The 14853-nt window shown below is 45.1% G+C and overlaps 1 protein-coding gene across 7 annotated transcripts in view; it reads left to right on the top strand.

Annotated features, from left to right (window-relative positions):
• MAPKAPK3 (mitogen-activated protein kinase-activated protein kinase 3) overlaps window positions 1-14853 on the top strand; it is a 122540-nt gene that overhangs the window by 95917 nt on the left and 11770 nt on the right. For all 7 annotated transcript variants that reach the window (XM_027700613.1, XM_027700617.1, XM_027700614.1 and 4 more), the window contains 2 exons: window positions 12096-12235; window positions 13074-13138. In XM_027700613.1, the coding sequence (XP_027556414.1) occupies window positions 12096-12235; window positions 13074-13138 (205 nt within the window). The remainder of the gene's footprint in view (window positions 1-12095; window positions 12236-13073; window positions 13139-14853) is intronic.

The raw sequence follows: 14853 nt of genomic DNA, 5'->3' as shown, positions 1-14853 counted from the left end.
GCTCACAGGGGTACATGAGCGGAACAGGTATTTCTGTGCCAGTCCTTTGGGCAATGAGCAGTAGTATTTTTCCAGCAGTGACAGTGCATATTCTGGAAGGTGAGAGCAGCTCTGGCCTGGCATCCCCTGACACCCTGTGAGAGTCCTGGTGTGCAGCTCTCTGGCTCTGCCAGCTCTCGGGAAACTTGTCTTCTGTTCTCATCTGAGCCCCCTCGTGCTGCCTGTAATGAATCCACGTATCCCTGAGGAGGTTTTCTTGCTAAGGCTCACCTTTCCTTCTGTTTTGTGATAGTTGTTCTTAGAAATATTTCCCTTAAAACTGAGCAGGAAATGGTATTTTGACTGCATGAAAACTTTATCAAATACAAAAATTTGTATTCCACGGATTTAGAAACACCCAGGAGTGTTTTGTTTTAAAACTCCTCATGAGAAATGAGAATAGCTGTAACCATCCCAAAATAGACAGTGGTTCCCCTCAGCTGGGGTCTGAGATATTCAGGGTTATGTCCCTGCTTTGCCAACTTGTGTTTCAGGGATGGAAACTGGGAGATGTAGCACACTGTAGGCATGCGAGGAATTCCCTGTAAGAGCTGGAAGGACCCAGGTAGTGAAGTGGGAGATCTAATTCAATCAGAGCAAGGATCTGGAAGTGAATTTCTGCACCTAGACTTGATAAACAATTAGGCTGTTGGTTATCTGATATATAAATCCAGGGTCTCTTGGTGGTTTTGAATGGCAGTTCTGTCCAGGACCTGTGAACACTTACTGCTAATCTGCAGTATATATTTTCATGTGGAAACTTCTAGTTTTGACTAAAATAGTTCTGATCTTGCAGTTGGAAATACAGCTAGTGATAGATAATTATGAATTTTGGCAGAGCACCCCCCCATGTTCAAAATAGTTTAGAATAGTCACTGCTGAGAAGAAACTGAGCCTTCAGGAACGTTGAGGTTTAATGCATTAAGATTTGAAAAATGTCTCCAGATCCTGCAATAGTTGGTATCATCATTTTGTATTAAGAAGTGTTTTGAAATGGGTCACATTTGAGCTGGTTGAACTCGCACTGCAGAGTTGTGTGATGAGAACAGTGTATCACTGCCCTGATGTTCTTTCACTGGACCTTCAGGGATTCTCCTCCCTCACCCAAGCAGCAATGGGAGTCAAGGAGCCTGTGGAGGCAGGGATGCTGGGATACTCTTCAGAGCTGGTCTCCTGCTGGTTGTGAGCAGCCCTTAGAACTTCCATTAGTGACTAATGGGGGGCAAGAGAGTCCAAAGTGTGTCTGTGAACTCGGACAAATAACCCCCTCCCTTGGTTATCAAGTGGTGAAGACAAACCAAGAGATGGTTTCTAAAGGTTTTCAAAGCAGCCACTGCTTGGAAAAGTGTTATATGGCCATATATAAATAAACACATGAGCATTTTTGGTCATAGGAGAGGGATTAACCCATGGAAGTTGAAATTCCCACCACCTGACAGGTCTTGGACAAAATCCTGCATATTAAGCAGGTATCATCCAGATCTTATGGGGGGGTGGCATGATGTTCAAAGTCTGAATATTCCTCATCCCTCCAGTCTCCACTTGGGGATCTGTCTTCCTGACTGGAGCATCATGGCTGAGTGCCTTCTCCCCTTGCCACTGCCTGCTGGGAAGAGTTCACTCAGCTCTGTTGAGGGCCCAGCAGCTGCACACCCAGACAATCTGTTTCTCTGTTAACATGGCTTTAGCGTGGGGATGTTTTCCTGTTTCCCTGGTGTGTCATGTCCAGGGGAATGATCCTGGATGGCACATTGCTGCTGGGAAATCACCCCCTCAGAAGTCATTAACGCTTTTGTGGGGCAGCTGTTTCCACAGTACTGATGTTAGTTGGAGACAGGCAGGTGGCTTCTGAGTCCCTTTTCTCTGTTGCCTCAGGTTTCTCACTCCCTGCTCCCCCTTCCTCAAACCCAGACTTCCCTCTTTCAGGAACACTGACTTGTGGAAGTGAGCCAACGTTGCAGTGTACCACAAGCAGATACTGCTGCAGGGAGGGGGGGAGGACAGTGCCTTAAGAAAGGGAAATGGATCTTTGCTTCGGCTTGGAAAGATGAAAAGGATTTAATTCCTGGAATGATTTTTGTTTTTCATCAATGCTTTTGCTCCATCTCCTTTTCCTGACCCCTTTGCAGTCCTCAGCATGGTGATGCTTTAGCCAGGACATAAAAACATCAGACTTCCAAATATTCCTGGGATCCTCCTCCTCTTCCTTTTGCATGTACAGTCATGAGGCAGCCAACACAAGGCAGGAGCAGAGGAAATTATTCAGGAATGTAAAGGAAATGCTTTTGATTTTGCTTCCAGGGAGTGAGTGCTGGGACAGGCAGGGTGGGAGCCTGGATGAGGCTGGGCAAATCCCAGGTTTGGATGAAGGGGAGCTGTGGGTCAGAAGGGGGTTAGATTAGAAGGATGGGGCATTTGCCTGGCGAGGGGATCTTGATTAAAGTTGGCTTGCAGGATGTTAAAGGTTCCTGAAAGGAACAGAGAAAGACTGTCAGGCTGTGTAAGAACTGGCAGCTCCCAGCTGTGTTCTAGGAAGTGTGTGTTTTCCAGCCTCGTGGATATTAAAGAGCACTCGGTCAAGTCGTGAGTGCTGTGAGGCATCAGCTGCTCCAGGAGTGTGCTCTGGGCCTGGGAGACAAGTCCCATTTCTGATTGCTGGATTCTGCTGCCATTGTGGAAGCAGAGCTGTAACCTGGGGTGGCTGAGCCAGCACACCCAGCAAAATCAATCAGTGAGGATTGCAACATGAACAACAGTTTTACTGCTCTGTCACCTGCTTATGTTGATTCCATCTGTTGAATTCCCCCTTCCCCCAGCATATTTTTTCTTTCCTCTCCTATGTAATAATTTACTTGGCTATAGAATATGTATTCAGACAAAATAAGGACAAGAAGTCTGGGGAGAACAATCTACTTTTTCTCTCAATGGCTTCCCTTGCATTTTTAGGCTGTGCTGAATGCTGCAATAGTTTTGTTTCTGTTCACAGTCAGTCACACTGTTCTCTGTCATGTCTTTGCTGGACACAATAAGCAGTTCCAGGGATCTCCATGCCTGATGGACCTTTAAAGTTCCATCCACAGAGCTGCCTACGGAGCTGTGACTTAGAAACAGATACAGATCTTTGCTTGAGAATGCCAGTGGCAGAGCTTGCACAAAACTCAGTGTTGGGATTTGAACAAACCAGAGCAGTGATTTGAAGCCTTAGGGGAATCTTAAAGATTGCTGAAGGTTTTAAGGCTTTATTTGATTTTTGAAGACAAGTCAAGTTCCCACAGGTGACAGCTTTTAGGATTGAATGTTTGCCATTGCACTGGCCACAGTCACTCCAGTTAAAGATTCCCAGGAACTGGGTCAATGCTCAGTATCTCTTCATGAGAGACGTGAGACGCAGTTGCTGTCAGTGCCACTGATATCAGGGATTCAGCAAGTCTCCCCTTAAGGTAATGCTTCAGTGAAGTACCTGAGCCCCATGGAATGGAGAGTTCTGTGTTTATTTCTGGGCTCTTGTGTTTGGATGATTTGGGGATCCTTGAGACAAAGATTGCAGCAGGAGAGAGACACTGCTTGGTGATGAGACAGAAGGCACAAAGGTGGGTGTAGAGAAGGGAGATGGGGAGGAAGAACAGCTAGAGATGAGAAAGAACTGGCCTGGGGTGGCACATTGCTAGGCTTTGCATGCACGGATGACAGCCTGAAATTCATGTGGAAGGGGATGGGGAGTCAGCTAAAAGGGAGTTTAGGTGTGTGGGCACTGGTGTGAGAGGACAGGATGTTCATTCTGAGTTCTGCTGCCAAATGGTGGGGCCGTGGAGAACAAGCTGAAGGTGTGGGGGGATGTTCCTTGAGGTATCAACTGGGGTGCAGAGCAGGGTGAAAGGACAGACACGTGGGAAGTGCCCTCAGCAGGAATCCAGCTGCAGCCCAGAGAGCCTCTGTGTGCTGGGGAGGGATGTCAGAGCCTTCCTGGGAGTGATTTAATCTTCATGACTGTACTCACACAGGCAAGAAACACTGAGAAAGGCTGGGGGACAGCAGGGGTTCCTCTTGGAGCTACTGTTATCTGTGGTTAATGAGATTAAACAGGTTGCTAATTTCTGCTTCTGCCTTGTTCAGTATTATCACATCTGTGTTAAGGTTGATAATGTTTATTAACATGAAGGCTGGGAAAGAGAACATCAGACCTGGATCTTCTCAGTGCTGCTTTTCTCTGCTCTTCTGCCCCATCGTGCTTCAGCAAAGGTGTGCCACGGGTCACCAGTGTTGGTGTCCTTGTCCTGCTGTCCCACACAGCGGTGCAGATGGGGTTCATGGTTCTTAGCACTGAAATGGCCATTAGAGCACTCAAATATCTGTGATATTTGCTCTTTCCCCTTCTTACTGTAGCAAATGTGTATAGAATGCAATGGCTGTTACTGCTGCAATAATTACATTGTTGAGGAATTTTGTTTCTTTTCAAGAAAAACGGAAGTGCAACACTATAACAAAAATGTCAAATTATTAGAAGGAGGGGAAGTTAGGGGTGCTTAAAATGGAATTCAGCAACTGTGGCTGTCAGTATTGGGAAGTGTGTGAGAGGGTCACACCCTGGCAAACACGTGTTCCATCCCATTTCATGGCCGTGGAAAGGGCTGGTGTGGTTTTTGGAGGTATTGCTGCATCACAGTCATTGCACAGAAGAAAGTCAAACGTAAGGAAATACAACTGGCACTTCAAAAAACAAATGGGAGAGTTTTTTGTGATGGCCACAGTTCTCATGGAACTGTGTGGCTTGGTCTCAGATTGGACTCAAGACAGCTCTGACTCCTGGAAGGCAAAATGTGTCCTCGTTGTGGGAAATTTCACTGCTACAGAATCACAGGATATTCTGAGTTGGAAGGGATCCACAAGGATGGCAGAGTGGCAAAACTGCTGGCTGGAGTGTATACCTCAGTTTTAAGTCGTCTTTTATGTCTTTGATTCAAGGTGTTGCTCACCTAGAAAATCAGGCTTATAGTCCTGAATATGTTTTAGTGTTCTGTGAGTAGCTAAAGTCAAAAACAGAGGGAAATTTTGATGGGCTGAAGGTCTGAGGAAGTGCCACAGTATTTGGTACTGCTGGAATTTTCTTACCCAGCAAAGTTTCACAAGCAAAGTCTGTTCAAACACTGAGATGTATAAATTACTGAAGCCAAATCACCAGATTCCTTGTTAGCAGAATTTATAACTCATAGCTGGCAGGAGTAAAGTTTTTGTTGGGGGTTTTTACCTCTTTTCTTTTTTTCTTGTCCCCTTTTAAAGGCAAACTTCATATCAGACACCAGAGTGTAATTACACAGTAAAAAGTGTCATAATTTTCAGCTGGGATTTTAGATTTCCTTTGCCTTGGAAATGTAGGAAGAGTAAAAATAGTGACAGAGCTGGAGATTATTTTATTTTAATCAGAGATGAGTGTGTCTGGGTTCAGCAGATCTCCCCAGGTGCTGAATATTGACTGCAGGTACTGAATGCAGTTATCAGTGCTGGCTAAACAGCAGCATTTTGGGGTGGAAATTATCATCAGGAGAAGGTAGAGAGAAGAGCTGGGTTCTAGGCCTTCTTGTATAAACAAGTGTTTGAGGATATTCTTATATGGTAACAACATGCAAGTAGCTGTTGGTGATTTATTTTTCTTTTAAAATACATGTGCAATATTTTGAGTACAACAGAAGCTGCATGCAGCTGCTTTGTAGCCTGTCACAGCTGAGTATAACTGGCATCTTACGCTGCCAGGAAGAATTATTTTTCCCTCCGCACAGCAGAACAAGCACAATATTAAATGCAAAGTAATCTTATGGTTGTAGCAAAATACATAATGTGCTTTTTATTTAAATCTTTCTGTACTGATTAGTGTTGAGTGTGCAGTTGCATATGTTTGGCACTGCAGTTCAGTAGATTCGTGTAAGGTTATCAGAGAACCAGGAGAGTGGCTTTTCTTTGTGGGCATTTTCGCTGATTTTTGTGCTCCCTTTCCTGTTACCCTCACGTGTGCAAGGGGATACCTTTGAAGTGTATAGTGGCCCCCAGCTTTGCCATTTCAGTTGTGTTTGCTGTATCTCCACTAACATTTATGAACAAGGACAGCTGACCTTTGCAGAGTGAATGGCTAGTTGCACGTGCAATTAGAGCATTGATAGTGGTACGTCTCATTTATTTACCTCAGGTTGCAGACTCGTACTGGGTGCCTGGTGGTGATTTGAGTACTGCTACAAAAAGTAAAATTCAGAACCACACCAGAGTTTATTTTTGAGAAACCTGGTTGGTTCCCTGCAGGAGAGAGGCTTGGAGCAAAATCATATTTATGTGGTGTGCACTCTCTAGGGATGGAGAAGCAGGAGTGAGTGAAGTTCTGCAGCGGATTTGCTGTACATCCAGCTCACAAACTCTTAGGAAAAACCCACATCTTTCTGTTCTTTTTCTCTTTGTCTGTCCTACTCTTTCTCCTGTTTTCCCTTTAAAACATGTGCTTAACAAATTCAAAGCCTGGTGTGTCATCAGGAAGTTGGTCTCAGAGTGTGGTTCTGGCGCCACATACAAACAGTCCTTCCGACTGCTCTCCCTCCCCACTTGTGCTGGCAAAGGACCAAAGATCTGCTGGAGCTTTTGCCATTTCAGGGGATCAGCTGAGTAGGGACTGGAAGCCTGGAGGGAAGAGGTGGATAGAGAAGGGTCCTTCAGTGCAGGCAGTAAACCCCTGACGCTCAGTGGGTTAGGAAAGATGAGATACCCCAGGCAGGAGTGTTGGAGAACTGCGCTGCTCGGCTGTTGTTGCTTGTTATTGGCTTGGAGGAGGCCACCTCTGGGACTGGCTCTTACCTGAGCACTGATGGGTGTGCCAGGGAATGCCAACAGCTTGGACAGCCCTGCAGGAATTGGGAGGACAGTTTGTTTGAATGAAGCCTCCAAGCAGGTTCAATTTGGAACAGCCTGAGCTGGGTTTGAAATAAAAGCAGAAGAGTGAAAGGTTTAGAGATGACCCACTACCTGTGCCTGTCCTGGCTTTATCCCTGTTTATAGACTGATGCTTCAGTACTAAACAATTTGAGCACAAATGTGTTGTGTTCTTTATTTTCAGAAGAAATGCAGTGCTTTCTCTGAGGTTTGCAGGAGTGGATTCCCCCCTTGCTGGGCTGCCATTGCAGGCACACCCGTGGTTCCTGCTGCAGCTCCCACTGGCACTGCTGCTGCATGGAGAGGGAAACCTTGAGCATTGCAGTTCCTGGAGCATTCGAACACAAAGGATGGCTTTATCCCTTATGAGGAGACCTGGAAACAGATAAAGAGTGTTAACACTGAATTAATAGATGTAGTGCAAATAATCAGGATGTAATAAGAGACAAAATGTCCAAAGCCATAGTGATAGCTCTTTTTTCTTGTCTTTTTTTTCCCCCTCTTCTCTTTGTAGCATAGGGGAGGGAGGGGATGAAAGAAACATTATCCCAGCCTCCTTTTGCCATCAGCCCCTCCTGAATAAAGACTGAATGGAAGAACTGCTCTGCAGCAAATGGTGTCAGATTCTGTGCATCAGCCTGAATTCCCATTCCCAGTACATTCCTTATTTGTAGGATTCAGCATTTTTGTAACAGCTACACACAAAGGGGAAAGAAGGCAAAAGAACCAAGACATTTAGCCACTGAGGCCTTTTCTTTCACAGCTAGAGACATAAATAAAGCTGGATAGAAGTGCCTATATGTGAATATAGAATAAGTGCCTCAGTATTGCAGGCTGAGGACCCCTAGGACTGAAAGTTTCTGCAGGTCCTGTTTCTCTTTTAATAACGAGCAGCCTTCCTGTGGGAAAAATAGCAGAGAGATTATAAAACTGATTGTGTGGTGAAGGGGAGTTCAGGGTCTGGAGTCGGTGCAAATAAGAAAGAGATGGTTGCAGTGTCAGATGATGCTTTAATATGGCACGTGCCATAAATGAGAACTGAGCCTGTAGCAGCTCCAATCCAAGCATAGCAACTGTTTGGAGCTAGGAAGAATTGCTTAAGTTTAAAATAAATAAAAAAGCATATGTAGAGGTCTCAATCCCCTATGCAGGGAGCAGATAGCGGGTCTAACAGGAATCTGTGTAATCTGGCAGTGCAGGATTAAAGAGAAAGTCACTGAGCAGTGGTGGTTTCCTGTCCTTAGCCTGTTTCATACCCGTGCCCATGGATATCTTCTCTCTGAGTTGTTACAATTTCAGAGTCCAGAAGATCACTTGCTGCTCCCTGGAGTCCTGAGGTTGTTTCCTGTATAGATCAGACCATTAAGGTATGAGGGTTCCTGCTGTCCTGCCTGGTGTACACAGCACTGAATCGATGGAAAAGCTATTAGAAGATACTGTGTCACTTTAAGATACTGTGTCACTTTTTAGTCTTTTTTTTTTCTTTCTATCAGGAAATTCAGCACGGGGAGAAATTTCACAGAGCTGGCCTTCCAAGCTGCAGTTTGGAATTTGCTTGGCAGACACTCACTAACCCAAGTTAGGCCATTGCCCCAGAGGAAGAGTTCAGGCCTCCCTGCACTGCCCAGGCCCTGAATTGGCAGCACATCCTGGAGTGTCTGCTGGCATCTGCCCCGTTGTTCCTCAGGAACAGGCTGAGCACACCCCGTGGTGCAGCTCTTTCCCCTCTGCAGCTCTTTCAGATGTCGAGGAGAGTTGTGTGAATCACATCTTGTACTTTCTCGCCTTCCATTGCCTCTGTTTTTGGTGACCTCCCTGTGAATAATAATACCTGTTCCATCTGCTGCTTTCAGGCAGTGGTTCAGTAATGCTGAGCTCCAGCACAACTCCAGTTTTGTGCTGGGCAGCTCCTGGTCCAAACTGTGCCTGGCCACACACGGGGGCACCCCCTCGCTGTTGTGCAAAGGCTGCTGTGCTCTGTGTCATCTGTCTCATGAAAAATTGGGAGATGGAGCGTATTTCTTGAGGTTTTGAGTTGGGCTGGGCTGTGATCCTGCCCACAGCCTATTGTGAGAGCTCTAGGGGGGTGTCTGGGGGCTCCTGTTGACAAAGCTGTTCTTCCCTCACAGCACTGTGAACCAGCAGCACTGCAAAACTTACCTGAAACTCTGGGTTCGTTCACAACCTCTGCACTTCTGTAGAACATCAGGGAACCTGGCTGCAGTCTTATCAAAGCTCTTGCAGCAGTAGAAGCACAGCTGCTCTTCAGGCTTAGGAAGATGGCAAAATGTCTGTTTAGGTTTTTTGCAAGTTTGTGAAATTTAACCATACGTCTAAAATTTCAGTCTGTGTTTCTAAATCATCACCTAAATTTTGCAGAAATTGGTGCTTTCAACCCTGCCTGGCTTTCGTTTTACAAGGATCTGTGTCTCTAAGATGTCTTAAAAGGTATAGTTATACCTTTCAGTTTTAGACTGAGAGAAGATTTAATTTATTTTTAAGGTTCAGAAGGAGAAATCCAAAGGTTAACAGTTGGCTGATGGATCGGATGTTGCTTGGTATGTGTTTCTGCTCTTTATTTTTGAATTTCCTTTTCTCTGCTTCTCCAGGTGTCATCTTGACATGAGAACATTCAATCTTGGCACCGAGGAGTGCAGAAAACTTACTTGTAGGGGTGGAGAAAAGAAGAGTTTCTTTGTGTGTATCAAAATGGTTTGTAAAAGCTCTTCAGAGACCGAGAATTCAGTTCTGTGAGACAATTATCAGAAGTACTTTGTGCAAACATGAAAACCAGCATCTGTACACTGTGCAAGCACAAGACACACAGATGATAGTGCAGTTACATTAGTAAAGAGAATGGGAATGTCTGATTAGTAGCACAGGATGGGGAAGAAGGTTTTTGAAGTGTCCTGCTCAGAAGTGGCATTAATCCAGCAATATCCAAGCAATAAAGCCTGTAAATGCTTGTCTAAATGCCCTGGTTAGTCCAGAGGCTGTTTGGGCTTTGCTGGGGCACACGTAATTTAGTGAACTTTTAAAGAGACCTCTAGGCACCAGCCCAAACTGAGAAGGGCAGAGGGGAAAATGCTGATGGACAGTCCTACTGAGCTGGAACACAGTGGCTGTGAAGGAAAAGCTGCTGAATGGGCTTATGGTTGAAAGAAGTAAAGCAACTGCACTTGGACTCACTAATGGGCTTTTTGTCCAAATTGGAGCCATCTCTTTCTTTAGGAAGTTATTTGTGTTGGAAATGAGGCCATAGCCAGGCTGGAGCAGGAAGGAAGAGGCGGATAGTGATCTCAAAAGGGTGTGCTCTGGGAGCAGAATGACAGCTGTGCAAGAAGTAGGTTGGCTGTGAGGGCAATGAACTTGGCAGTGAAGCTCCTTCAGCTCCTTGCACTGCTGAAAATGTGGTGTCCTGCTGGAGCCTTCGGAGCAGAGCTGAGGGAGCCCAGAGGGTGGTCATGGTGGAGGGGCTCCCTGCCTGAGGAGCCAGCAGCCCTCCTGAGGCCACCTGTCCCCTCCTGCAACAACCTCTCTGTGCTTCACAGGAATACAGAAATGTGCTCTCAGCAGAGGAGTAGTTGTCAGTTGTCACCCTTTTCCTATTGCCAGCCTAGAACAGAAGCCATTGACCTTTTCTCCAGTCATTCCTGAGCACTTCCCCAGTCACATCCTGCCATGTTACTGGGTCTGCCTTGCTGAAAGGGATGTTGAAGCAACAAAGTGTGAGCTTTTTCCTCAGTGATGCAAATGGTCTGTATTGGAGTCAATAAAGAAACCAGAATTTGCGTCTTCCTTCCTGTGACCTTTGTTTCCCTGTACTGAAAGGTGCCTGTGACACCATTTATGGCTTAACTTGGCTGTTAGATGGAAAAGCAATCTCATTTTTCTGCTCTGATTCATAGGTCCCTAATGACAGGTTACTTGGTAGTTCTTGTTTTCAGCAATCTCTGTGCAGTTGTGTTTTGACTGGGACCTGATAGAAACATGAGTGAGAGGAGCTTCAGGCTGAGGCCTGATAGTGCAGCAATGATACTTTTTATTTGGCTCTTTGAAAACACTTCCCCCACAGCTGTTGTAGGCCTTTTCTAACGTGAACACATCAGAGGTGATTGTCCTTTGCTTGTTTTTTATTCTGTTTCTCTGCATTTAACTGTGCTTTTTATGGCACCAGTTTTGTTTGTGCTCCATCATTACAGTGATTATTACTATAGGGCATAAAGTATCAAACTCGGATCACAGCCATGTTGTGTAGGAGCAACATAAATGTGCAGTAAAGAGAGTCTCTGTCACAAAGTGTTAGTGGTGTCTGGAGAGATGAGGCAGAGAAGAACAGGCACAATGCAGCAACGTGCTCCCATTGCACAAAAACTCAGCTGTGGAGTCTGGGACAGAGCAGTCCCTCAAACAGGGAGGGACACATTTGGTTGCAGGACCAGGAAAGATGAGCTCTTATCCCCCTTGTAGAGATTAGTGCCTTTAAAATAAACTGGCCTTGCATGTGACAGAGGAAGTTCAAGCATCCAGTAGTCAAAGGTCACTTTCTGACCATGATGGGGTCAGAAATTTAAGAAGGACATTCAGAGTCAGTGTAAAAGTCCTCATTGTTTGAAATCTCACTGAACTTAAAGAATTTACATTGCACCTAGAAGTCTCTTCTTACAGCAGTTGAGGGCAGGTGGGAGGGTTGTTGTCCTTAGCTGGGGGATTCTCCTCTATTTAAAAGGATTGCTGGATCTGTCACTGGGTGATGTGGTTTAGTGGTGTGGGTTTACAGTGGTAATGCTGGGTTGATGGTTGGACTGATGATCTTAAAGGTCTCTTCCAACCTTTATAATTCTATGAAAATACTGCAAACAAGTAGGAAAAAAATTGCAGTTTCCCATCCAGAAGTGGGTAAGATAGAGCTGTCTCCATCTCAGATTCCAAACCTCTCCTCACTGCCACTCGAGACCCTTCTCAAGCTGGGAAGTTGGGCAGCCCAGAGAAGGTGAAGATGTTGTGATGGATTGTCATCCTTTGGCTGGAGGAAGTGTTAAGAGTCCTTCGCTCGTTCAGAGCTCGTCTTTGAGCTCCAGTGCCCATAGGTGCCTGTTCAGAGCAGAACTGCTGCCTCCCTGACTGTGCTCTCTCCTGTTTCCTCACAGCTCCTCTATGACAACCCCAAAGCCCGTCAGGAAGTGGAGTATCACTGGCGAGCGTCAGGGTGTCCTCACATTGTCCACGTCCTGGATGTTTATGAGAATATACATCATGGGAAGAGATGCCTCCTCATTGTCATGGAATGGTATGGACCAGCAGGAGCCCCCCGCCAGGCACTGCTCTTGGGGGGGTGGGGGGACCTGTGGGAGGAATGTGTTGGCTTAGGTGGGAGTTAGGGGGAATTTCTTCCAGCACAATTGTGGCTTGCAGAGCAAATCTTTCCTCATCTTTATGAAACTGGTAAGGAAATGTGTGTCTGCTCCAGCCATCTTGTGGGATGGAAGAATGAGGAGCCTTAACCAGAAAATAAGTTTTCCTTGTGCTCCATGACAGTTGTCCTCATTAAAGCATTGACATTAATACAATCTTGAAAGACATGTCTCTATAAATACAATGCACTTTGGTTGTGATTGACTTCCAACTTCAGCTGTAAATCCAATGATCCAATATGATCCTTCTTGCTACTATTTTGACTCTTAACTTTTCCTGTTCTCTCCTTGATCTGTAATACCACAGTTATTGTCTTCTTCACTGAGGACAAATTAATACTCCTTTTAGGTATCTTTGTTTCTTTTTTATTCATCTCCAGCCCTTACATAAAATAAGACTATTGTCAGCCTCCCAGTGCCAGTGTGTGTGACTTCCCAGCTATGTGTGTCCTGTTCCCTCTGACAGGGTACATTAAACTGAAAGCATCAAAACTCCCTGGTCTTGTTTTGTTTTCTACTTATTCCATCCCGGAATGGCTTTCTGCATTGATTCAAGTGAGTGTGATGTTCAGGAAGCACTGGCAGAGGAGGCAGCCTGTAATCTTTGTTATCTGTTCCTGTGGTTCTGTGTGATTATATGGATGCACAGTCAGGTGTTAATTTTGCGATTTCTGCTCATGTAAGGTGGGGTTTCTTTTGTGTTCTTTGTTTCAGCATGGAGGGAGGAGAGCTGTTCAGCAGGATCCAGGAGAGAGGAGATCAAGCTTTCACTGAGAGAGGTGAAACATCACAAGTTTAAAATTAAAATTTGTGAAAGATTGCTTCTTCTTTTCTCTGTCCCCTTGCTTAGTCTCCTTATAGGAATTTTTCTTTGATTTGATTTTTGCTGGTGGTAGTTGTTGTTATTATTCTCTATCCAACTCTGTATTAAAGAGTTATTTTTTAAAAACATGGGAAATTCTTCCTACAAATCTGCTCAGCTTCTTCATTTCTGAGCCACCACAGCCTCTGATACTCTGAGCCCTGGTCTCCTGCCAGACCACCTCTGATACGATGAGCGCAGCTCCTGCTGGGATTTCTCTCCGGCTGTCCCTCAAGCAGCATCCCTGTGCACAGCTATGCTGTTAGGCCACGAGGATAATGAGCAAATCACACTTGAAACATCTCTTATTCAAGGGTTTTAAAGCACTACTTGAAAGGAAGTGTTATTAACCACCCTGTAAACAAACCTGCTTGCCTGCAGTAGGGACTACGTGGAGGTTGAAAGACCTGCTGTGAGCAGGGACAGCTTTTCATGGAGTCTCACCATTTTTATTGTCTTTACTATTTATCATTTGCAGAGTATCACAGCTGTGCTTGACTGTGGCTCTCCTGGCCACCTCACAACAGTTGAGGGCTTATTTCTGCTCAGGAGTGAAAACAGTGGTGTTTGTAACATGGGGGTGTTTGTAACTAGGGTCTGACAAAATGGTTAGAAGAAGAAAAATACTCACCTGAGCTTGGAAATTACTGTGAGTTTTTTTGCAAGTCTGGTGTAGAGGCCACTCTGCTTTTTGATCCTGTGCTTCCTAGCCTAGGATGAATCCTTTAAGTCCCAGGAGAGACTTGTGTAAGGAAAATGAGCATTTTTAGGAACTTTATTTGTTCCTCTCTAAAATACAAAATTCCAGGGGGAAAACTGGTTTCATGAACAATAGTGACTGCACTCTACTAAAAACATTATTTTTCTACATTATATAGCATTGTGTAACATTGTAAATACTTTTTCAGAGGTCACTTGGGAGTGTTAAACAAAAAAAACACCTTCATTCTTCCCTGAGATAAATGAGCCCTGTTCCACTGGATTCCCCAGGTTTGCTGCCTGTTTATGTAGCCACAGCTTCCCATTAGGAGCCAGGTTTTTTGGCCTGGCCAGGAAGGAGGAGATTGTCCAAGGTTTTCCCCAAAGAATATGAGTGTTTCTGCCTTCTGATTGTCCTTGCCCATGATTGTGTAGTTTCAATGTCAAACCATGTGGAAAAGGATTCCCAGTTACACTACAAGAATTACCACCTTCTCTCTCAGCCCTGCAGCTGTGGGTTCTGCCCATGCAGAAAGCAGAGGATCAGGTTCAAGTTTCTGTTGTTTCCCTGTCAGTGGAGATGTGATATGATGCTCACATGGGAATGTCATTCTTCCTTGCTCTGAAACCTGTCCCTATGTAACTGACCCCTTCCAGACTCCCAGAGCACTGCTGTTGCAAGGCAGCTCACCACCACTAGAATTTCCCACTGGGGTTATGTTAAATTTTAGAAACGTACTATTTCAAAGGTGGCACTTTGGGCTTTGTAGAATGGAACCGTTGATTTTGTTTCTCCTGAGAAAAAACTTCTGACAACAGTGAGGAATGAAGATGCGGCCTATCCTAAAATTACTATATTGTTACATTGCTCTCTTTTAAGAAGATCTGTTAGATCCTCCTCCTCCCCCTGAACTAGAAGCTGAAAGGACATGT

The sequence above is a fragment of the Neopelma chrysocephalum genome, unplaced genomic scaffold (assembly GCF_003984885.1).
Source record: "Neopelma chrysocephalum unplaced genomic scaffold, ASM398488v2 Primary Assembly neopelma1_147, whole genome shotgun sequence".
Lineage (NCBI taxonomy): Eukaryota > Metazoa > Chordata > Aves > Passeriformes > Pipridae > Neopelma > Neopelma chrysocephalum.
Note: the sequence above shows the minus strand (reverse complement) of the source record. Positions and strands in the feature narration are given on the sequence as shown.